This window comes from Pararge aegeria, chromosome 9 (assembly GCF_905163445.1).
Source record: "Pararge aegeria chromosome 9, ilParAegt1.1, whole genome shotgun sequence".
Lineage (NCBI taxonomy): Eukaryota > Metazoa > Arthropoda > Insecta > Lepidoptera > Nymphalidae > Pararge > Pararge aegeria.
In genome coordinates this window covers 13,259,190-13,284,382 of record NC_053188.1, presented here as the reverse complement: position 1 = coordinate 13,284,382, position 25,193 = coordinate 13,259,190, and the positions used below count along the sequence as shown (strand labels likewise).

Genomic DNA, 25,193 nt, shown 5'->3' with positions numbered 1-25,193 from the left:
GGGGGTATGTTCGCATTAGCGTCGACAACGCTGCAGAACACGTTGAGCGATCGCTACATGGATGTGGCTAAAAAACTCACGCACACCTGTCACGAGGCCTACGACCGCGCGGACACCAAACTGAGTCCAGAAGCCTTCCGGTAAATACTGATTGGGCATAAATCTTCTTGAACGCTTCACCTTCATCAAGTGTATAAGTTTGAAATAAAAATATTTTTGTCTCTCTTTTCTCAGGTTTTCGGGTGCAGCGGAAGCGCGGGCGATGAAGAGCAACGAGAAAATGTATTTGCTGCGGCCAGAGACCTTCGAGAGCTACTTCATCCTATGGCGCCTCACCAAGGACCAAAAGTACCGCGATTGGGGGTGGGAGGCTGTGCAGGTAATAGATCAACTTCAACGGTGTTAACTCTTACAAATAAACGTGGAATAGCGTCGGAGTAATTTCAGTTTCAGTGTTTTATCACGCTCTGACATTTGAAAGGTGCCCTCAGCTGTTTAGTACCTGCTTTTACTACAACTAGGCATCGTCTAAATCGATACGATGATTGATGCGATGTCTATAGGATAAAAAACGTTTCGCCAACTCTTAGGTGACAACTATCGGTTAACAGTTGATGTATGCCTGGGAATCTCTTTGGATTATATGCAACTTATGTAGGCATTGTCTTAGTAGAAACTTGCATAACAATTCTGACGACATAGCACTTTCATTTCTAAGACCCTTTAGGTTTATTATAGCATCAACGTACAGAAATTCTTTGTGGGGATGGGTATATGCTTTTATAACATGATACCGAAAGCAATATTAGATCAACCTTTACCTAAGTTTAAACAATATATTAAAACACATTTAATAAATCGTGGTTACTACACGATTGATGAATACCTAAACGACAAGGCTGCTTGGAAGCAGGCCACTCCCATCTCTCACAAAACAGAAATATTCTAAAGATTGTTAAACTTTAAAATGATGTTGGAAAAGAGCAATCTGCTGAGTTTCTTGCCGGCTCTTCTCATTGGAATATGCCTTCCGAACCGGTGGTAGAGTCACTACAAACAGACTTGACGTTTCATAAGTGCTTATTAATTAGGCCTACTTGAAATAAATGAATTTTAAATTTGAATTTTGTGACAAACTCGTCCGGGGAATTACTAACGCCATGCTTATTTCTGCCGCTAAGTAGCATTGATTCAATGCTGTGTTCCGGTCTGAAGGGTACATGAGCCGGTGTAATTACAGGCTCATGAGGCTTAACAACTACGCTTCAAATTGGTGGTCACTGGGCGGAATGGTGCAGGACGTGCTCCTTGCATACCCTGTGAAGTGTTGCTCTGTTTATAGGCCATGGTTTTCCACTTGAGCCATCTGTTTGGTCCGACAATAATGACTATAAAAAAAAATTAATATAGTAATGAGGATTCTAGGTAAATGGAGCTTGGGCAATCGGAGTCATTAATAAATAATAAATGTACTACGACAATACACACATCGCCATCTAGCCACAAAGTAAGCGTAGCTTGTGTTATGGGTACTAAGATGACTGATGAATATTTCTATGAATAATATACATAAATACATATAATATACAGATAAACACCCAGACACTGAAAAACATTCATGTTCATCACAAATATTTTCCAGTTGTGGGAATCGAACCCACGGCCTTGAAATCAAAAAGCAGGGTCGCTGACTTTTTTTATTTGATTTTTATACAGTTTTTAAACTCCTGATTTTGTTCCAGGCTCTTGAGAAGCATTGCAGAGTTGAAGGTGGGTACACGGGATTGGTCAACGTGTACCATTCGACGCCGCTTGGGGACGACGTGCAACAAAGCTTCTTCCTCGCTGAAACACTCAAGGTAACTAAAATATAAACTGCATTAGCATGTTCGACTGTATTACACATGGTCCTGCGGTCAAACCCCATATCCGGCCAATGAATTAACTCTCCGGCTATTTAACTCTCCGTGCCTCAGAGAGCACGTTGAACGGTCGGTCCTTCATCCATCTCATTCCGGTCAGTGCTCTCGTGGATGCTCTCCATTGGATGATGAGAGTCAGTGAATAGAAAGTGCACCTGTGTACTTTAGGATCTTTAGATCGTGAATTGTGAAATTGTACTAAAATTTCGAGCAAATCTACATGGGCACAGGGAGTGTTCCTTGTATGCCCTTAGCTTCGTCTACAGACAATGTTTTTTACTTACTATAGGTGGGCCATCTGATTTGTCCGTCAATCCATACTCGATATTATAAATGCGAAAGTGCGTTCGATTGTTTGACCTTAGTGCGTAACCAATCGACTTGATTTTTGGCATAAAGTTAGTTGAAAGAGTGACATATGTTTTTTGTATCACAGGTAAAGTAACCGTTCCAACGGGGTTTTATCGGTCTAGTTTTACAATAGAAGAAAAAAAACACTTGCTAAAGTTATACTTCTTTGGCGTAACAATATGAAAATCTTTTCAACAATTTTATCTTTCGCCTTATTCTACGTTTGTAGAAAAAACTTGAAATCGAATCGAATGCATTGAAAGTTTTATTACAACGCATTATCTAATTATCTCATTATCGGACCACCAAGTTTCACTGAACATTAAAATTTGAGATTTTCGTACAATTGAATCACCGGAATGAGCCCGCAGACTTTGACAATTGAAAGTGTACACTGTCAAGCCTTATAGGGTGTCGGTTTTTCGTGACGACGTGCGCGCGCATCGTGAAAATTCGCTCTCATCATTTTTCCCTAACGCGCCAAAAGAAGTATAACTTCAAAAAAAAAAACATTCGACTCTTCTAACTGTCCTATGATAATCAATTAACGCTGATTTATTATTTTCCAGTACCTGTACCTGCTGTTCTCCGATGACAGCCTCCTGCCGCTGGACGAGTGGGTGTTCAACACCGAAGCTCATCCCTTCCCGATCAAGGACAAGAACCAGCTCTACCGCGCCGCCAGCAAGCCCGCAGTCGTGATCCACGAAGACAACACACTTTAAAATTCAATATATCAGTACCGTCAGACACGTCAATTTGGCCGTTTTTGGGAGACAAATACAGCATTTCTTTAGTTTTCCCAAAAGAAAATGTTCCTAGGGTAGTAGTTCATGAGACTTGTATTATAGGGTTATTTGTAAAAAAAAAAAACAGTTGTTAATCTTTCTTTGTATACTAAACTAGCTGTTTACCCTCGACTTCTCGCGAGAAAGTTTCCAGTCTCATCACTAGGATGTATCATCTTAAGTGAAGGTTTTTTTATTCGAAACTACACCTTAAAACCGTAACAGAATTGTTGTGAACATTAAATACATCTTGTTACGAAAAAAGGTTACCAGTTTTTAAGTCTAAATAAAAAAAACGTTTATCATTAAACATTTTTTTTTTTAAACACAGACATATTCAGTGAATATATCGAGACTGACAAATAAAATTTATTCCAAAGGAAGCTTGCTAAACATACAAATTTACCTTCTTTTCTAAAATTTTCGATTAGTCGAATGCGCTAATTCGGCGGAATAAATACGATATTTTCATTAAAGGATATGTATTTAAAAAACTATATATTTATAGAATTAAAAACTGGTATGCATATATATGTTTTTCATCGCAACTACGATGCGAGACAGTCGACAATATCACACTTTTTACACAAAATAGCGGGCAAGGGTTATTAACAATGTTCTAGTGTTGCCACTTTGTGACTAGTATTTACCAACAGATTTCGAATTTCTCCCAAAAACGGCCATACTCTCAAAAAAGTTTAACAATCTCAGATTTACGGACCTATCGACGATGGCAAAGCTAAAGTCCATTGATGGAGTTTTTAAATCTGACGGTACCCTAACCACTAGTTTTTGTATTTTTCGAAAACGAAATTCGAAATCGACTTCCTTCATTCATCTATGCGCCGCTAATGAAAACCTTGTGAAACGTAGGGTGTACAAAACGTTACCAAAACTCATGAAAACCATTACAGTTTTCGGAATGTTCAAATTCGTACTAGACTTTAAAGCTTATACAGCGTGTAAATGAAAACCGAAATAATACTTCACAGGCTTTAGAGGTACATTATGTACTGTCTCTGAGACTTATCTGTGAAATCGAAAACCTAATAGTTTTTGAGTAAACCACTGCCATAGTTTTTACTGAACGAAATCAGACACAGCCCTAACACATGCAAAATTAAAACAACAACATGCAAAATTAAAATCATGTGGACTCCTGCCACTTTATTAGGTATGCGTCGCGAAGCGTAGGTGCTATGCGCGTGTCGGCATTCTACCTTCAATAGGGTTGTCACTTAGAATGTTTTGAATTCGTTTGTATGGAAAAATAAATATGCTTATTTTGAATTAATATTTTTACAGGGTGATTCCTTATGAAGTATACTTATGCATACTTCAACATCATTTCGTAATTCGGTTACACGTTGTATACATTTTTTTTTGATAACATACTTACCTTAGATAATATTTATGGTGCGACATAAATTTTGAAGGTAAGTAATAGCGTACATTTTTATTCATGCGAAGCTGCGATCAATAATATACTAGACTACTTGTACCACGCCACGTTTCCCATGTGTGTGATATAAATTGCCAATCCCGTGGGAACTTAGGAATGAAAAGTACCTATATTATACAGATGACGTAAAAGTATGCTAGGGCTGAGTGGGCAGTGGACATGCTTTCTAAATCTGAGGCTGTGGGCTCGATCCCCTAACTGGAAAACATTTGTGCGATGAATATGAATGTTTTTCAGTGTCTGGGTTTTTATCTTTATATTATAAGTTTTTATGTATATTATTCATAAAAATATTCATCTGTCATATGAGTGCCCATAAAACAAGCTACGCATACTCTGGGGCTATATGCTGATGTGTATATTGTCGTAGTATATTTATTTCTTTATTTATTTATGTGTATAAATTATATTAAATATTTCTTATCAAATAATATATACATATATACAAAAACTGACCACTTTGTCGATTCAATATTGTAAGGGAGTGCATATCTAATATATTATTGATCGAAGATTCGAGGACATTTTACGTGTTGAGAAAAATGTCACTAAATGATGTAAAACCCGGAACACCTTTATAACTTGCCATCATGTAAACATACTTTATTTTGATTTTAATCAACACACGCTTGGTGGCGTTCAGTGTAGAACTGTGCCGGGGTGTTTACGGTTAAGATCGTTAGCCAGTGCCTAGTCCATACAAATTGCTGTTGAATATAGTATATATAACATAGTATGTGACGTGCATAGTGTTTGACTCCGGTAGGCAATAAATGCAGATGATTTTAAATAACAAAATAATCTTTCTCCTATCGTAGCATATCGAAGTACAGAGTTTTGTATTTATATGTATGTGAAAAAGACTTGGAACTCCAGCCTCCTTACTCAGCTCACCGTATGTGCCGCGTCACTTGAACTCACACGTAAGACCCTGAATGGGTTTTTAAACCAGTTGGTTAACATACTCCTACAAAAATTCGCGTGTGTCCATATATTCTATATGAATTTAAAATTTAATAGCAATAGTTATAAATTTTCAGCCAATCAGCAACTTTACAGGATCATAGCAGTTTTTTTTAAACTATTTAATCAAGGCACCAACAGGTTACAAAAATAAAATCAAACTAGAATATAAAAGCTTAAAAATTTATTTTGAAGGAGTGCCTGCTATTACAAATTATTTCCTGATTTTATGGTTAGCTTCATGTATTTTAAAGTTATGTATCAGGTTAGTTATTTTTTGAAACCGTTTTATTTTACATCATTCGTCGTTTAAACCAGGGTTGAATAATCTTTGCACGTCACTTAATAATAGTCTAACAGTTTGATTGTCTTGTACACAAATCTCAAATCTTAATTCACCTGTCCAAAAGTAGTGCTCTCTCTTTTACACTATATCTGTTAAAAAAGGAAAGCACTATTTTGAAGACTTAGTTAAGAGTTTTGTGCATAACAATGATAGCCTCCTTTTTTTACTTTTGTCTTCTTTTGTATGTACCCAAAACTCAGGACACTTTTAAACAGCTTAATTTTTAGTAAGATCACCATTTACCACGGATGTCTTATTACCTATTTTGATTTTCTTCTTGTTGGCATCCTCATTTTTATAATTTAATATGAATTATCATTGTTATTTAATGAGTTTATAAAAAAACTTTTAGTGGAATCACTGTACGCAATCTTTATTATTTCTTTATTGGAATTGTCTAATTCTTAATAATAATTATTCGGTAAATAGAAAAAAAGAGCTTGCAGTCGAAAGCATATCTCAAAAATAAATTAAAATAATAATTAGTGAAAGTTAGATACATTTGTTGTTGTAGGCCAAATGTAGCTGTAAATTTTAAATATTGCTTAAATGTACTTTAAGCACCTACTTACGTAATAGTATCACTGTCTGTTATTTCAGCACGCCGTATTAATAGCGTAGGATCTTATAATATTATCCACATTTCATACGAATATAATAAATGAAAAAGTTAGTTTTGTTTGCTTGCCATCTAAGTTCGGCTTCAAAATGAAACCGATCTGAATCATATTTTGCATAGAGATTGCTTGCATACTGTGGGTCATAGGATTCTGTTTCACCCGGAAAAGAACCAGTTTGTTGATCGAGGATTTATAAAATAACCCTTGTTTTGTGACTTGAGACATTTTGCATAGCGTTAGCTGGTATGTTGGATATGAACAAGGGGTGTTTTACCCTGGAACAACCAAAGGATCCTGCGGTATTTCCAAACATAAAAACAGATATATATATATATATATATATATAACAGCTGGACTAACGTGGGTAATTTCTCAAATCAAACTAAACAGGATTAAATTTTAAGTTTAAAAAGTATCTAAATGGTTCTTTAAGGTTGTTACGGTTTAAGTTTATGGATTTTAAAAAGTGGTCGTTAACAATAAATTTAATAAATAAACTTAACTTTAATTTCAAATCCTAAATTATTAATATGGCGTTACGATTTACCATCAGAAGAGGAAATGTTGTTAAATAATTTTATTTTATTTGGCCATGAAAGTTAATACAGTAGGTAATGTGTTATTATATATTTTTATTTTAACTTCATATATTTTTCTTTTAAGATTCAGTCGTATTTAAAGAGTAATCTTTGAAAATTTAGCACCTCTCTTTCTCTCTTTATTATGGTTTTCATAATTTGTGCCAAGTAAAAAGAGCATTCTTGATTTAACTGAATAGTTGGCTATTTATACAAAATTCATAAGCGTGAACCCATTTTTTTAGTATAATACATAAGTTTAATATGTATTATAGTAAAAATGCGAATAATCTAATTCGTTAAGTGATTAACCAAATAAGCACGTACCATGGTAAATCCATAGTACGCGCTCATTCCAATGTAGAAATAGTCCGATGCTCAGGTCTAAGTGTTCGTTTCACGTGGCGCAAAATATACTTTATACTTATTATTTCCCTTTGATAATATTAAGCACAAGTGCGCAAAGCGCGAAATTAGATCCCCGACATTTTAACCAAATCTACATATTTGCTATAGTTAAATAAATGTATGTAGGTACTACCAGTGGCGTGCACTCCATACATGCACAAAAGCGCTGCATACCCTAACATTGATATATAGTAGAGTCACACAAACATGCATACTTGACGTTTCAAAAGTGCTTATAAAGTAGGCCTACTTGAAATAAATGAATTTGAATTTGAATTTGAATTTATAACTCGTATGGGAGGAGAATTTGTGACGTTTTATGCAATTTTCCTGTTGTAGGCATACCCTGTTAAGAAACCCAGTGCACGCCACTGGGTACTACAAATAATAAGCATCTTGGCGAAGCTTGCCATGATCTTGTTAAAGCGAATATTGATACCGAATATAATTTAAAATTTGGTGCGATAGTTTAGGTCAATTATAAATAAAAGAGTTTAGAAATACCTCTACAACTTTTTGAATATGTTTATAGCCTCGCTGACGATATAAAATAGAAAATGGAGCTGCACGCTACGATTTAAATAATAATTGGTCAGCGGCAATCCAAGCTATCCCGTGTAGAAACCGATTAGAGGTAAGAGATATAAAGTTTCATACCCCTTTCAGGTTAGCGTGCTACCAATTTAGACTGCATCGTCACTCAGGTGAATTCGCAGTTCAGCGCTAATTTTACATTGAATTTTAATAAGAAAGCCCTTGAAAACAAATATAAAATAATATAATAATAAAATAAAGTAGATAATAGAAATTATAGCCTATAAATGAATACTCGCAAATAATAAAACAAATTTTCAATAGCACGAATATGTTTAAAATTATATTAGTAAAAATATTTAAAACTGCCTGTAAACATTATACTTGAGTATAATGTAATATATATCGCCATTTGTTATACTTTGAGTCGCGTAAAAATAGCGTTGAGCATATAAAGAGCATAAGTATACACTTATGCTTTTTATAATTGACCCATTGTTTAGTAAATAATTTGGAATTTTAATGTATACTACACCTAATAACTGGCTTGTGCGTCTAGTGGTTTATAAGTACAGATAACAAGGTCCTGGATTTAATTTTAAGAAATTCTCAGTACAAGCCTGTAGTCGGATAGTTGGCAATGTTCATTTTTGGTTTTGATAGCGATCCCGTTTGTAATCAATGTGAATAATCATTTGAAGCCCGCCAACCTGCATAGGAGCAGCGCGGAGGGTGTAAACTCTTAAGACCTCAAGTAAGAATGGAGGCCTGTTCCCAAGTGTGGGACACTAAGATATAGTCCTAAATGGTAATTTTCGAATAAACTTCAGCGTTTTTTTACGTGACGCGACTTATATCTTTGTTACTCATTGCAATATTAAATATTTATAGTGTCAATTCGAAGTCTATGCTATTATTAGATCTCATATAATATTCAAATTATTAATTTTAAAAAAAATATATTGCATTTGTATTTTTTATATTAAAATAATTTTTTCAAGCGTAGAAGTAGTTATTTTGTAATGATAAATTAAAAAACGTAAAGGATTTTTTTCATATCTTTATGAAATATAAATACCAATATCTAGTACGCGAAAGCTATACACACCTATAATAAAATCGTAAACAGACTTTTGTATGTGCGTTTGTGCTGACTAATCTCTACAAGGGCTGAACTAAATTTGGTGTGGTTTTCTGGTGGTTTATATTGGTTGGAAAAAATACACAGTTTAATTTTAAAATTTGGGATAAGCAGTCACAGCTAGTTATTTAATGAAAATGGCCTAATTATATTTTTTTTGGTGAATATTATTTAGTAGTAATAAACAGTTAATTTTTTTTGTACGGCCTCCTCACGTTATCTGGTCCCTTAACAGAGTAACGCAACACACAAAAATAAACTTTTGCTCTTTATTTCATTAACTTATCTGATAAGGTGAACCTTACTTTTTCTTATTAAAATTTTACATACTTATTTTCTTTTTACATTTTCTTATCTGATAAGGTAAACCTTATGGTAAAATGTAAAAAGAAAATACCTGACTTAATAGGGAATATGCTAAATGTATACCTGTATTTTTTTATTCATTTATGCTTAAAATATCATATGAGCATAGTGTTGCATAGGGAGCATAGGGACGCTCTCTTACGTCATGAGTCTACGTAAAGAGTAAGATTACTTACATGGTCGAGCGTGATTTTTCGGTTTAAAGCTTTGAATTACCCTTAAATAATAGTTATACCTTTTTCTTAAAGTGTAATATAATAGGTAGTGTAAAATAATATAATAGGTAATATATAAAACAATTGATGTTTTATATATTACCTATTATAATTCTACATGCATATTCCCTAATGACAAATCCTTAGAATTCAAATTAGACATCTTTATAGTATTTGTATTACCTACTCACAACTAACATCGTAATGGTGCACCCGTACAGAACATAAGCATTATTTTATCATTTTTTTTAGTTCCAAAGTCGACAACAAAATGCAAAATCTTTAAATAGGCAAGGATTAAATTATTAGTGAAGAGTTTTTTTTTAGTGTGGGGTCGTTTACTTGTCATTTAAGCTATATTGCACCTGTTATTAAAGCATATTAATTTTTCAGTGCACTTGGTATGAAATTGTACAGGTCTCAACAGTGAATGATTTTCTAGTACACTAACTTCAGACTAAAATTATCCTAATCCCTCTTGTTATAAAAATCAATTTCGTTGTTCTAAATGTGTTGATGAAACCCAGTGTTGAACAATTTTACAAGATTTCATTCTTATTCCAATTTTAATAAAACTCTAATTGGCCTACAATTCTTCAGCTCGTTTTGTCTGTCCTTTACAAATCGTTTGTAAAATAAAATTAAGAACTACAGGATTTACGACTCTAAAACGAGTGTTATTTGGTCCATTTTACTTTGATAAAATTACTTTGAGTTTAAAACTTGAAAAGGACTCAATAAGGCTACGGGTGACTCACCCAAGGGACACCTGTAAGATTCTGCTTATTGCTTACAATACCGTTGAGACTTTCGCGACTGAAGTAACGTAAGCTATTAGACAGTATAACCACCACCAACCTGCATTACTATAAAGATTGGTACGAAGTTCCTTTAGTCATCGGTCCATAACGCCACTTTCGCGAGTGCATTCTAGTGTTGCAAATTGTTAAAATAAATAACACTTACAATTCTGCTCACCAATGAAATACACCATTTCACCAAAACACACTAAACCGGTGAAGACACTTAATTACTCGGGAAATGGGAAAAATTTAATGGCGAATTGGCTCGCTATATGACTTTAGTATCTTGGGGGCGTTCCTTAATATTACTTATTCATTGATTACTCCTCACAGGCTTACAGTGTATCGAAAAAGGTGCGATCATGTACTAAGACTTTATCTCAGTTTAAAAAAAAACATTTCATCTGTCCTCGCAGTTGTTAATTGCTAGCAAACTTGTACCCCTCTTATATTAGACAAAGGTAGTTCAATTTGTGTACATTATGTATATAATAGTCATAGAACAATACTAGATTTAGATATTATGTGTAATTGTTATTTTTTTAACCAAGGGATGTGTGAAGGGTTGTTGTATTTATTTTATGAATATCTTTTAATATTTTGTTTTGTATAATATTATATGTAGTGACTATAATGTAACTGTCATCTTAATTTCTGTTGTATAAAATATTTATGAGGTGATGAGTTTATAGATATCGTATGCGTGACTGGGGATGACTGTGCGTAGATTTATTATATACTGTTATAGTAAACCTATTGACTGAAAAGTCCAATTTTTTACGACAAAAATGTTGACGTGTTTGTCTTAAATGTGTTTATCATTATTTACGTTGAGGTGTTCATCTACCGTCTGTTATCAGAATTATCACAGACTAGTGCCCTTACCCACAGTAGGTTTTCTAGTACTAAACGTTACTTGAAATCTTACAATTAGGTGCTTAACGCTGCCGTCATGTTTATAAACATTAAAATTTCCATGGCCAACCCATGTAATGATGGCCAACGGATGTAGTGATGTGAGTGGTTTTCCAGCCCTGTTTAATTTAAGGAGATCCAACCAATAATTGTGGGAATTTCTGATTTCTGAATTCTTTATTATAGCAACTAAGGCTCAATTTCCAGTTCTAACACTTTCGCTAAACAGAATTAGTAATTAAACGAATCAGGCTAAAAACTAGAATCCAATTTTTTTATTATATTCATAAATATTTGGAATCGAAAATACTTACAAATTTATCTATCTAGTAACGTCTTCAGAATTACCTTGTTTACGATGCAGTTAATTCTTTGCTTTCTCTAACTAGGTAAAATTAGATATTTTCTTGTTATTCTTCTTTGTTATCTATAAATTTATACATATGTCGGCTTGTAACGTAAGACTGAAAAGTCGACGGTAGTCGTAAACCAAAATGTAGATAATATATAAATGCTAATTCAAGAAACAATAGGTATGTAGTAAAGTTTTATAACACGTATATAATATTATGTAATAAATAGGTACCTACATTAAATCTCGCGTTAATGTTTTACTGTTATACTTAACCCTCTTGTTTAAGGTTTTATAATAAATTAATAATAATTAAAAAACAAAATTGTTAAGGATGCAATGGTTTTCATTTTCCTTGTGGAAGTTTTCAAGTTAACAATCGTGTCACCTGAGTTACTTTATCAAGTTGGTATGGAGTTTTCAGGGTTGTTCAGGCCTATTGTTTTACTCTCACTACCTCTTCGATCGAACGTACGATTCGTACGGTTTTTCAGTGTTGCAACTAAATGGCGCTTTTCCGATTTCGAAAATCGAAAGAGTGCCAGAGACTTCGACTGATCGCCTGAAATTCAATTACAAATAGTTTTAAATTTCACGCTATCGAATCGGTAGACGTAAGTAGAAAATCAGTCTAGGTACCCAGTTCTCTAAAACTGCAGATTAATTAAAGTAGGTTATCTAAAAATGACACGTTTGGTTTATTTGAAATTCTAGTGTCGGGTGCATAACATTTAATAAAAGATCTCTGTTATTGGAAAGCATTTTTTATATTTCTTAATGCTGAAACTAAGCGTACCATTTATTCCGAATTATGTTTTAATAATAAATTTGATTTCTGTCCAATGTTTCTGTGTAATTAAATTTATTTTATTAAGCTGTAGAAGTTTCGGAAATTTTCCATAAACTGCTCAAGCTCTGATTTAAACTTTTTATTCAACAAAGGTCGTGTTCTATTAGAAATCTTTGATACCAAACTAATCATACAAAAGACACCTTAAATGTTAAAGAAACCTTACGTTTTAATGGCGTCTTGTTGTCTTCTCATCTACACATCATACATCAAAAATGGACTTGGGCTTTAACAAATGTTGTTCTTGTATTTTGCAGTAACCTTAATAGATGTTACTAACTTAAACTTCTAATAGAACCCGACGCTTGTTATAATAATAATTATCATAATATTATGTATTATATGAAGTTGTAGCATTTAAACAATAATGTAAATTTCAATTATTAATAAAACATGTTTACATAATGTTTTGTGTTTATTACTTTAACCGTATCTATTTGAATTTTGGGTTTTTTAAAGTGGTGGAACAGTGTGGTCTCGGATACTAAGTAAAAATAAATAAAGGGTAGCAAGCTAACGGAAATGTTTCTTTCGTTCGCTGAGGCTAGCCCATAGACATTATAATATTTAGGCACTTATCGTTAAAATCCGAATTCAAAAATCGTTATAATCGACTTCAAAAAAAGGAGTAAACAACCAAATAGCCGCCCACTAAAAATAAGATAGGTATACATACTTAATAAAACGACTTCGAACATCAATAACGATTTTTTGCTAATCGCTTTATAGGTTTGTTAGCTGTGACTTGCGAAGAAGTTCATAGAGAGTTTGTTATGAAACCTACAAGCAATTAATGAATTTTGTATTTTTATTTAATTTTGTATCATAAATATTTAATTTAGGTATATCTGTAAATAAAAACAAACAAGTAAAAAATATTTTTTTATTCCGTGCCTTATCTCATATTCTTTTTTATTTCATTATAGTGTTATTAATGTGATCTCAAATGTCTTTTTTACAAAACATTCAGTAAGAAAGAAAAAATGATTTTACCGTAAAAGTAAGGAAATTAGTTTTCTGGCTGCTGCTCCTAACGTCTGAGCGAGAACGACTTTAGTGTAAGTAATCCATTAGGCCTCTGTTGAAATAAATATTAATCTGTGTACGAAAACCTAATTTACTACATTATTTCAAATTTTAAACAGATGTTTAAAAAGAATTACAATGTTAAAACTTAACTCACCTAACCTAACCTTCTCTACTATTATACTAGTGATTTCAGTTTGGATGTTTTTGGCTCAGCAAATAGGAAATTGGACTAGAATTTCTAATTCAGTGGCCACTGGTCACTGTAGTAAACTGATAGCTGCTAATGTCAATTTGTCACATAATGTTCAGTGATGTTCTAGTTCGGTCATGATTCAACTAACTTTTAAAAAGCTAATATCTCATAATAATAATTTTAAATATAAATTATTGTAAGGTGTCAATAGGTATTTTATTAGTAACCTATTGATTTATTAAAACTCTTGTAAGTAATAATATGACCCACTTACTCATTGTAAGTGATTCATGTGACTCTTTTTGTCACAACACTATTTCCGTAAACTAAAATTGTAACCCCGTAAATGTCAGTTCAGTTTACTTCAATTATGGAGGGTAGAGGTAAGGAGAGTCATCTGTATATATGAAAAAGTGTCGTCAAAATGTATTAAATTAGGATGGCGCCACATTTGCATCAGGGTAACTCTTAAAAGAAGCGCCAAATATAAATATTGTTAGAGTTGGCTTGAAAAATAAACAAGGAAGTAAGGTTATATTTACCACAATATTTTGTACAACGTAAGTTGTTTAAATTCTCAATAATTAACTACTTTAGTCGATAATGACATTAATTTTTTTAACTCGGCATACTTCAATTCATCTACGATTGCTACATTCATACCATACCCTGTGCATGCACCAGCGCCATTGTAGAGGATTTTTGAACTGTTATTTAGCGCAACAACTGGACACTTTTTCAACTTTTCTCCCATATAAGATGACTCTCCTTACCTCTACCCTCCATAACTTCAATGAATAAAAACACAGATCGGTAAATAAATACAAAAAAATCCTACTAACTATAAAACGCAGTGCTAAATAAAAACTCTTGTTTTATCTAAAACAGTTACTAGGTTGTTGGAAACAACAATTTTGTGTATCTATATAACGAAACTAGTGTTACATGTTGGTTGTGAAACGTGAAAATGGGTAAATTAATACGTTATGCTACTGCGGTTATAATATTTGTTATTGTGGGGCTTATGCGGATGTCCGATATAGAAAGTGATAATACATTGAGGAGGATAGCACGGGAGGTCCATGGGGTTAAAACCGAACCTCCCACACCACTGGTGTTGAGTGCTGATAAACAACGAAAAGTTGCTGAGGTTTGTAGTATGAATCCGTATGATTCTCGAGTTTCCAGATGTTTTTTTCTAAAACATTTAGGGTACGTGATATATCTGAAACCGGTGTATATTTAAACTGCTATACATCTTGGTATCTATATACCTAGATATATACTAGAGAATACATGGCATAAGGTTATCCTGTATGAGTTTATTAAGAAAAACTCATGTTTCATGTAAAAAGCGGCACAGGCACCTTTTGCATTTACAAAATACTATTTATTTATTTATTTAAGAGCACTAACAACATGCATATTACACGTTTTTTAAATATAGCACACACACAAACACATGGCATAGCATTGACAAAGTGTCATATAAACTTAATTTGCAAACTATGTTAATGAGAATAGATTTATTTAATTACAAAGTATACATAGGTCTAACTTTTAAGCTTAAGTAGATTCTCGCGCTAAGCCGTATCAGCTGTACCTATTAAGGGTACAGTAAAAATGGTAGTGTTGAGTCTTTCACTCACTCAGCCATTTCAACCACAAGATTTTATTTCCTTCTGCCCCACCTTTGTGAAAATGCAGAGCAGTTCCTTCAACAAAAACAAGTTTGCTATGGCAGTTCAAGCCTAAATAAAGATTCTGTTTTTTATAAAAGCATTTACGAGTATATTAAAGAGTGTGTCGCTAATAAAGTATTCTCTTGGGTAGGTTGTTGGTGGCATAGTAGACCGAAATTGAGAAGGTTGCTTGATATGATGTTTTTATTCTTTCGCTCTATAGAACTACGTAGATTACTAATAGTTTCAGTTCTTTGACCTCATTTAGCAGAACTGAACACCTTAGTTGATTGTTTCCCCATTTCCAGATGATGCGTCATGCATGGAACAACTACAAGCTGTATGCGTGGGGCAAGGATGAGCTGAAGCCCATGTCCAAACGTGCCCACCTGACCAGCATATCCAGGGGTGGCGATCTTGGCACCACCATTGTCGACAGCATGGACACACTCTACCTCATGGGCATGAACGATGAATTCCAGGAAGGGAGGGACTGGATAGCCAATCATTTCCATATCAATGATATTGTAAGCATCATTTTTTATCATTTTCTGTTTATTGCACAACAAGGAACTGGCTTAGAATAGGTCAACTTCACCAAAAAAACTTATGAGTTATGTATTTCCTCATATAATTAAATTTGAGCAATTAAATATCATTTAGTTTAACAGTGTAGGAAAATATAATGTGGAAACCTGCATGCCTGGGAGTTCTCCATAATGTTCTCGAGGGATATGTGAATTCTATTAATCTAAATGCTGACAGACAGATGGATTGACGGAAAGATAGATAGATAGATAGATAAATTCTTTATTGCACACAATTTATAATATAAATTGAAAACATAAATACAAGAAGAATAACAATGCGCAAAGGCGGTCTTATCGTAAGGGAAAGATGTACAGCAGAGTCTTAGTAATTTGCACCTTTTGGGTGCAGAACCAAAAAAAGGTCTGAAAGGTCTGCCTACATTGCTGACTAGATGAGGCAAAAAAACTTTTCCAGTTTTACATAAATTATAGTGACAACCCTGATCCTCTAGGGGCGGGCGTAGGTAATTATTTTAACAATCAGATCTAGTTTCATGCTGCTTTAGTTATATGATTAATGTGGCTTTGTTGCAAGTTCCTTTCTTTTGACTTGGACTTGGCTTAAACAATTGCGTATGTACAGTTAAGATTAAGTAGTCTATCTGTGAACACCAGCATAAAAGTTAAACTATTAATACTATAATTAAGTTAGAAAATATCCAAATATATAAAAAAATATTTATGGTGTAGGTCATTAGCTTTCAAATGTCTACATGTGATGTATCCACTAACATGCTTTCCATTCGCTTCTAGGACAGAGAGCTGTCAGTGTTTGAAACAACAGTACACTTTGTGGGAGGGTTCCTGTCATGTTATGCGCTGACCGGCGACACGGTTTTTCGAGACAAAGCTGTAGAGGTGGCTGACGCTCTACTGCCCGCATTCGACACGCCCACTGGCATTCCATATCCACTCATAAACCCTTCTAATAAGGTTAGTGTTTATATCCCATGCAGAGTTCAGAGATGTTTTCGAAATTACCATTATTCACTTCGGATAAACGGGTAGGAGTCAGTTCAATTGATTAAATTAATGCATTTTTGTAAAATAACCAAGTTAATCTTACTACTTTGCCTTAGAGATAACTTTTCTATCGAGAAAATCTATATCTAAACTAGAAGTTAAACAAACTTTACTTGGATTGCGCTTTATATTAATTAAAGAGTTTCAATTAAATTCAACTTAATTCATTTATTTGCTGATTGGTTTTACAAAGTTGGTAGATAAAATATAAACAAAAAAACTATATATCAATAATTTCTACTTTCTATAGTAATACTAGCTTAAATCCAATAAAATCGATCGATTGAATCAAATTAAAATAAGATTGATTAATTGATGAATATTGTTCTTCTGACAGGCACTTCGGCCATATTACTGGGCGGGCGGGAATAGTATACTATCTGAAGTAGGAGCACTGCACATGGAGTTCACTTACCTTAGTGAAATTACGGGAAACAACAGTGAGTTGATTTAACTAAGAAACTGAGAAAAATATATGGATATGTTACGAAATTCTAATGTTTGTTTTTTATTTAGTTTACAGAGAGAAGGTGGCTCGCATCCGTGATTTGCTGCACAACGTACAAAAGCCGGACGGCCTCTATCCCAATTTCATCAACCCCCGGAACGGACTGTGGGGCCAAAGTATGTTATACTAACTCACACCACTCCTTAATTCAACCAGAAAAAATACTAGAAAGCTCTCAGCCTTTTTTTCAATATATATTATCTTTATCCCTTAATTGTGTGCAATAAAGAATTTATATATCTATTTATCTTTTTGTTTTCTATGGGTAAAACTAACAACTTTTATTCGTCAACTTGTCCAAAATTCAGTATAAATTTATTTCATAAAAATATTTAATTAAAGTGTAATTTCACTGTGAGAATGTAATTACATGTGATCAACGAAATAGTCGTCATAGTCCACTGCACAGTTCGCGCGCTTTGGCCGATGTTACATCACAGAATAGTAAAAAGTAGAGTATCTTTGTAAAATATTTAATATTAAATATTTCGCAATCTATTGAGTTAAAAACAAGGCGTAGAACAAAAGTTGTAATGTCAGCAACTACAGGCCGAGAGCTATCTGGAATTTGTTATTTAACCCTACTACCTAGTACCTACTACAATACCAAAAGCTACATAGAATTTTGGTTCCTTTGATGAAAGGCTGACATGACAATAAGTCTGATGTTTTACCATAAATATATAATAATGAACAAATTGACATCGTAAATAGTACAAAATTTTTGGGTATCCATTTGGACGAATATTGTGATTGGAAAAACCATATCGAGGACATTTGTACTAAAGTTAATAAATTTGTATATCCCTTGCGTCGTCTTAGGCGGACAGTATCGCTTGATGCAGCACTAGTGGCTTATCACGGTTATGTCATGTCTGTCCTGCGCTACGGTATTGTTATGTGGGGGAACTCAGTGCATATAAACAAATTGTTTGTGACACAAAAAAAGTGTATTAGAAGCATATTTCTTATAGACCCGATGGATTCCTGTTGACCAATATTTCAAAAACACAATCTCCTTACTCTGCCTTGTCTGTATATCTACGAAATATCAGTCTTCGTACCTGGAGTATTTTAAAACTTTCTCGAACGTAAGCCGTTTTAAAACGCGGATTAAAATTCGGCTGTGCAACATTAAATATAAATTAAAACAAACCGAAAAATCCCCCTTTGCTATGTGCGTTAAAATATACAATAAATTAGACGCGTTTTTTTAAGAAAAATCTGGCGCATTGGCTGTGTACAAAATGTTTCTATACAATGTCCGAGTATCTGACTTCGAATTAAAAATGATATTATTTTGACATTATTATGATGAAATTTACCTGTATAATTTAATAAATACCTTTTCAATGCTTGCTCAACAAGATTATGCAGACATGTGTAATGATTGTTCTTGTTGTGCACTTTACATTTCGCATGCTTAATAGTAGACTATGGAGGAATGTTATATTATAATAAGACCCTATGTAAGCTCATATTCAGTTCATAAAATTTCATTTCATTTTATAATTCTCATTCTACGAAGATCAGTATAGGTTCAGTTAGAATTATAAAGTAATGACTTGTTTACATTTATTACCGATTGATGGATCAAAGGATAGTATTGGTTTAAGCATGATACCTTATACCTTGTAATATGTTACTTATTATGTAACAAATATGTTTACATAAACATATTACAAACATGTAAACAAAAATGTTTTGTTATGTTAACATATAACAAAACATGTAACAATACTCCAATCTACTGAGAGACTATAGTATTCATGTTGGTGAAGATCTTGTATGTTAAATCCTTGTAAATTTTTTTTCCCGCAGTTTAATCTATTGCCAGTGACTTTCTGCGAGTTTATTATCTGCGGGGATAAACAGCATTGAACACATTTTCTTTGGCCCTTTAACTATTATGATGCAAAAGGACACTTCTGCCTGTTGCACTTTTGTGGCATTAAAGCAATCTTGATAATTTTGCCTTGTAATCCTAATGACATTGAAAATAAATTGAAAACACTTTTTATAGATGCTTAGTTTGTGACTTAATTTATACTTGAACTTGGTAAAAAAAAAATGTGTGTAAATATAAAATTAGTGGTATGTAATTTCAGTGCATATATCACTCGGCGCATTGGGTGATTCTTTTTACGAATATCTGCTGAAAGCGTGGCTTGTGACCAACAATGAGGATGAGCAGGCTCGCATCATGTTCGATGAAGCGATGCAGCCGGCACTTGAAAAAATGCTGCGTACCTCAAAGTCAGGGCTATCATATCTCGTTGAGATTAGGTGGGGACGGTTGTATGAAGAAAAAATGGACCATTTGGCTTGCTTTGCGGGTAAGATTGCACAAGGTTCACTTGTAGGGCCATTTTAGTTTTTAATCTATATCAATGACTTAAATGATAAAAAAGAAAAAATTAAAACGGCTAAAAGTAACAATAATTTATATTTGATAAAGTTTTACTGGTTTAACATTCGCACACTCGACTGTAATGGTTGGGCATTGATTGATATAGTCCAGTTCTATATGTTGTACAAGTGCATACTAGCTGACTGTCGGATTTTTACCTACACCGTTAAGGTGAAGGAAAACATAGTGAGAAAACTTGCATTCATGGAGGGCCGTGCCTTGTAGCGTGCCAGTGATGGGATAATAATGATGAAAAAGATAAAGTGTTTTTGTCTTTACTTATCCCAATGTTATAAGAAGTATCCAACATTCATGTTTAAAATACATATTAAAATTTCAGAGTCGTTTGGATTTGAACTCGCCTGTTGAATTTAAGCCACGGTCCTCCTGCCGCCGATTATAACTGTCGATGAGGCTAATGGCACTTTGTTTTGCACTCCAATTGATTGAGCCATTTTGGCGCTGTAAGTGTGACGCGACAGTACGAGTGTGCAAGGAACTAAAATTAAATTACTAAAAAACCAGAAAAGTTCCAGTAGTTGACACTCGTATGCCATTTAAGGAACATATTCACTGTTATCAGACTAAGCAACTCTAAGCGCCATCTAGCGGGAACCATTACAGGTTCGTTGTAATAATAACATGTATATTTATTGACTATGCATGAAACTACATAATTTTGATATCTATGATGTTCGAAAGTAACAGATACTATTCACAATAAATATCTTATTTTTGCAGAAATTAAAGGTTTCGTGATATGAATTGTAAATTATTTTGAAAATAATTATTTCCCGCGAAAACTCTCGCCATTGTTGTAAGTAATTTCTTGTACATTTTAGTATTGATAACAAACAAAATGAGCAACTGATGGATTTAAATCACAAAAAAACGATATTCACAAATAACAAGTGCTTTTGAAGTTCAAGCGGTACAAAATTATGTTTATATAGTCGTGACGTCATTCTCTCTAATAAGCGCCCTGTCACTGCGGATCGCTAGATATGGCAGTTATATTTATTGTAAATAAATACCATTCTCGTTTAAATAAAAACTACATTAATCTTATAACATTAGATAGAAACAATATTTAAGAGATTCTTTGTGACATCATCATACCTATTGCAGGGGGGATGTTCGCATTAGCGTCAACAACACTGCAGAACTCCTTGAGCGATCGCTACATGGATGTGGCCAAGAATCTCACGCAAACCTGTCACGAAGCCTACGATCGCGCGGACACCAAACTGAGCCCCGAAACCTTCAGGTAAATATGAATAGGCACCTACAAGGCAAGCAGGCTCTTTGATCACGTGTGATTGCCGTCAAACGCTATAGTTTTTTATTTTAATTTATAAATAGTAATTTTTTTTCGTCTTCACAAAAATAAATAATCTATCCAATTTCTTTTATTCTCAGGAAAAAAATGAAATAATAAAAATAATCGAAAAGATATACGTACGTATCATTTTTATAAAAATATATATGTAGTTTCGTGTTTAAAAAGCATCCTATATCCGGTTACAGCGGTTCGGTGCGGTGGCGTTATCAGTTCCATCAATTTTGGTCGTTCATACATCAGAAAACAAAATTTGAATAGGTTGGGTGTTTTTTTTAAGTGCTAATATATACGTTCGATACATTTTTCTAGTCATCCGCATCGAATTGAAGCTGTCACTCATATTTTTAGGAGCTTCGTCACAAGACGTTTTTTACTTCTTGATTAGCTTATGAATGCACTACGTATGAGCGCCTTGCATGAAAATAATATGAATTTTTGTTTTCTTTGTTAGGATTATTTTTTTGTGTATAGGCCCTATATAAACCGTTCATTTTGAAAATAACGTAGTTTTTATATACTCATTGTTTATCAAAAATTAAAAACTTCTGAAACCAAAGAGGATACAAACACTACGTTGACAACTCCAAACCGCAATATCGCATTATTTTTATCACTGATATATTTAACTACAATTATTTTGAATATTGTTTAGAGTAATAGATTAAAGCAGCTGTAGAAGATTTACTATAAAGAATCACTTTGTATAATTCTACTGTACCCCAAACGTGGGACGGCCTATTCGCGCAATGGGCGACCCTGCTGTGAGTCCAAGGCTGTGAGTTCGATTCCCACAACTGGAAAATGTTTTTGTAATGAACATGACTGTTATATATATTATTCATAAAAATATTTATCAGTTATCTTATTAACATAATCTACGCCTACTTTGGGGCTAGATGGCGATGTGTGTGTTGTCGTTTACATCTAGTATTTAGATTATGTCATCACTGCACTGTCTGATGCTTTTGGTATTCAGGCACTGAGGATTTCTTAGTTCGAGTTCTAGTTCTAGTCTTATTTTTACATGCATAAAAAAACATCCTGAATGAAAACCTTCTTTTTAAAGTCGGTTAAAAAAAGTCTCTGTTTTCCCAGATTTTCGGGTGAAGTGGAAGCGCGGGCGTTGAAGTACAGCGAGAAAATGTATTTAATGCGGCCCGATACCTTCGAGAGCTATTTCATCCTATGGCGCCTCACCAAGGACCAAAAGTACCGCGATTGGGGGTGGGAGGCTGTGCAGGTAACTTGAGCGGTTTCAACCATTTGGGCCTTCCAAATAAACGTGAAGTGAAGTGAAGTGAGTGAACGTTGAAGTGTGACAAAACCATATGTGACAAATTCCATAACTATTCCTATTTTATGTTTATTATAACATAATGTTATAAAGAACACTGGCGAATTCCCAAAAAAAGTTCTATGAATACTGAGTATATAAGAAAATATTTTATCAGTAAAATTTGTAGATGCTTGCGAAGTCTGTTAAAATGGCCATAGATACGTCGCAATAGTGCCCCGAAGGGGGGGGGGGGGGGGGCCCTTCTGACACAAAGAGACATGGCACTATGCTGGTTTCTTGTCGCAGGTTCTACTTCTATCTAATCAAAGGTTGCTTTCAGCATTAAAGGCCCAGTGTGGATTGGTGTAAATTCATATCCAACCATATTTTATGTGAGTTCCTTATAGTCCTTTAAATCCTTGATTTCATGTTAGGCTCTGGAGAAGTATTGCCGAGTTGAAGGTGGGTACACGGGATTGCAAAACGTGTACCAGTCCAAGCCACTTGGGGACGACGTGCAGCAAAGCTGGTTCCTGGCTCAAACACTCAAGGTAACTAAATATTAGACGAACTCTGTGGCTCAATAGTGGGCACTGTGATGAGTGCAAGTCCCGGTTTCGATCTGGTTTGGGCTGGGGGCTTCGGCCGTGGCTAATTACCACCCGCTGGCAAATACGTGCTGCCAAGCGGTTTAGAGTTCTTAGGCGATACCGGTTGTCGGGTTACCGGGGGTGTCGGTTTAGATATAACTGCCTTTCCCTCTAAAAGGTCAGCCCGCTACCATCTAGGATCGAAATACTTTAACCTCAGAGTAAATTGGATTTTAAAGAATACTTTATTAAGGCTCATATTTTCTTAGCGAAATTAGGCCCATTTTGCTTTGACTTTGCAATAAAAAAAACTATACGAGGTTTGTTGCTGCTCAGTTTTTATTATAGTAATTATTGCCGGACCCAAGATATTTTTTTTTATTCCTCTACAAGTTAGCTCTTGACTGCAATCTCACCTGGTGGAAAGTGATGATGCAGTCTAAGATGGTAGCGCGCTAACAGTAATTGCTTTCTACGCGACATCGCACCAGAACACTAAATCGCTTGCAGCACGTCTTTGTCGGTAGGGTGGTGTGTGTTACAGTAAATTTATAAAGTGGGTAAATAATTAAACTTTTGATAGCCATAAATTCATATTTGCCAGATATTTTATTAAATAGTTAATGGATAGTTTCAAGAAACAATTAAAATTATATTTGTTTAACATCCAATGTTCATGACATTGAGTTGGTGGGCATTTTGATATAAATACGACTGCAGTATCGATGCACCTCAGTCCTACATGGACTCGAACGCTGCAAAGATACCTCCCGGTGTCTTATTCGTTTATCATGTGGTATCTAGCCACAGCCAGACTCCCACCAGACCAGAGAAAATTCACAAATTATAAATTCCCAAATTCTGTTCCGGGAAGGGACCCCCTGCTTAAATTCGCAGCGCTCAACGTTGCGCCAGGGAGGTCGTGAAATTCAAGATTCCGGCTATCCTACGACCCTTTAATATACGGATAGACAATGAACGCTGTTATATTATTTTCCAGTATTTGTACCTCCTGTTCTCCGATGACAGCCTCCTGCCGCTGGACGAGTGGGTGTTCAACACCGAAGCTCATCCCTTCCCGATCAAGGACAAGAACCCGCTCTACCGCGCCGCCATCAAGCCCGCAATCGCGATCCACGAAGACAACTCACTTTAAAAAAGCAACGCAAGCCGCGACTAAAATTTTGTGATTCGACTTAATGCAGTGAAATAAGACTAGTACAAAGTTGGCTCAAGGGTTTTCAATCCGGGATTTTTTTGTCAAATATGGACCTCGCTCTAGTCGCCTTTTTAAGGGTAAAATGGACGCCGTTTTTGGAAATGTGGTGCTCCATTTTTCCAAAAACGGCGTCATCAAAATATCTGCATGTTCGTAATTATGACAGCTGAAAGCCCGAGTTGAGACCTCAAACCAGTTTTGACCCATTCGGTAAAAGTTGGGTAGACAAATAAGTTCGATATTTGAGTGCCATACGAGCTCACTGAAAGAAACCTTATGAATCGCATACTCATTTGCAATTCTTTATTGAGACTTAAAAATATTCAAAAAAAAGTTACAAATTAAAATTTCTGCGTCCAGGCAGCCTTACGTGGAGTTTAATATACAACTTGTAAATTGGAGAGTCGTATCGATTTATAAGTGCTTTCAGAATGCCGTTACTGCTTACCCACGTTCTTTTCATCAAGGATGCTATTCGATTTCTTCTGATGGCAAAAAAGTCATCAGTATGAGCCATCGCGAACATTTCTGATGCACTACAATAACTGGGTAAGCCCAACAGCATTCTGAAACCATCATTATACTGAACCCGCCCTGTAGGGCGTTTAGCGATGCCTGTGTATATAATATAAAGATATAATATAATATAATATAAAGATATTAATATTTTTGTAATTGCCAATATCTTAATTGTACCTAGTAGTAACATCAAATAAA

General features: G+C 34.4%; 2 protein-coding genes across 4 annotated transcripts in view; both read left to right on the top strand.

Moving 5' to 3' along the window:
• LOC120626551 (mannosyl-oligosaccharide alpha-1,2-mannosidase IA-like) overlaps nucleotides 1-22,803 on the top strand; it is a 151,338-nt gene extending 128,535 nt beyond the window's left edge. For 2 of the 3 annotated variants that reach the window (XM_039894099.1, XM_039894101.1), the window contains exons 7-10: nucleotides 2-140; nucleotides 235-379; nucleotides 1,743-1,859; nucleotides 2,843-4,089. In XM_039894099.1, coding sequence (XP_039750033.1) covers nucleotides 2-140; nucleotides 235-379; nucleotides 1,743-1,859; nucleotides 2,843-2,998 — 557 coding nt within the window. In that variant the 3' untranslated portion in view covers nucleotides 2,999-4,089. Of the gene's footprint in view, nucleotide 1; nucleotides 141-234; nucleotides 380-1,742; nucleotides 1,860-2,842; nucleotides 4,090-22,631 lie in introns of those variants that run through there. The other variant, XM_039894100.1, reaches the window with a different exon arrangement.
• On the top strand, nucleotides 14,631-24,846 carry LOC120626552 (mannosyl-oligosaccharide alpha-1,2-mannosidase IA-like). Its single transcript, XM_039894102.1, has 10 exons — nucleotides 14,631-14,986; nucleotides 15,827-16,045; nucleotides 16,862-17,041; nucleotides 17,469-17,571; nucleotides 17,648-17,755; nucleotides 19,748-19,975; nucleotides 21,178-21,316; nucleotides 22,487-22,631; nucleotides 23,102-23,218; nucleotides 24,258-24,846. Exons 1-10 carry the CDS (start codon nucleotides 14,804-14,806, stop codon nucleotides 24,411-24,413), a joined length of 1,578 nt encoding a protein of 525 aa, XP_039750036.1. The 5' UTR covers nucleotides 14,631-14,803; the 3' UTR covers nucleotides 24,414-24,846.
• The last annotated feature ends 347 nt before the right edge of the window (nucleotides 24,847-25,193 follow it).

Coding starts and splice junctions, on each gene's coding strand:
- LOC120626552 (XM_039894102.1), top strand. CDS start 14,804: ATGGGTAAATTAATACGTTATGCTACTGCGGTTATAATATTTGTTATT. Junction 16,046..16,861: donor ATTTCCATATCAATGATATT/GTAAGCATCATT, acceptor ATTCGCTTCTAG/GACAGAGAGCTGTCAGTGTT. Junction 17,572..17,647: donor TGAAATTACGGGAAACAACA/GTGAGTTGATTT, acceptor TTTTTTATTTAG/TTTACAGAGAGAAGGTGGCT.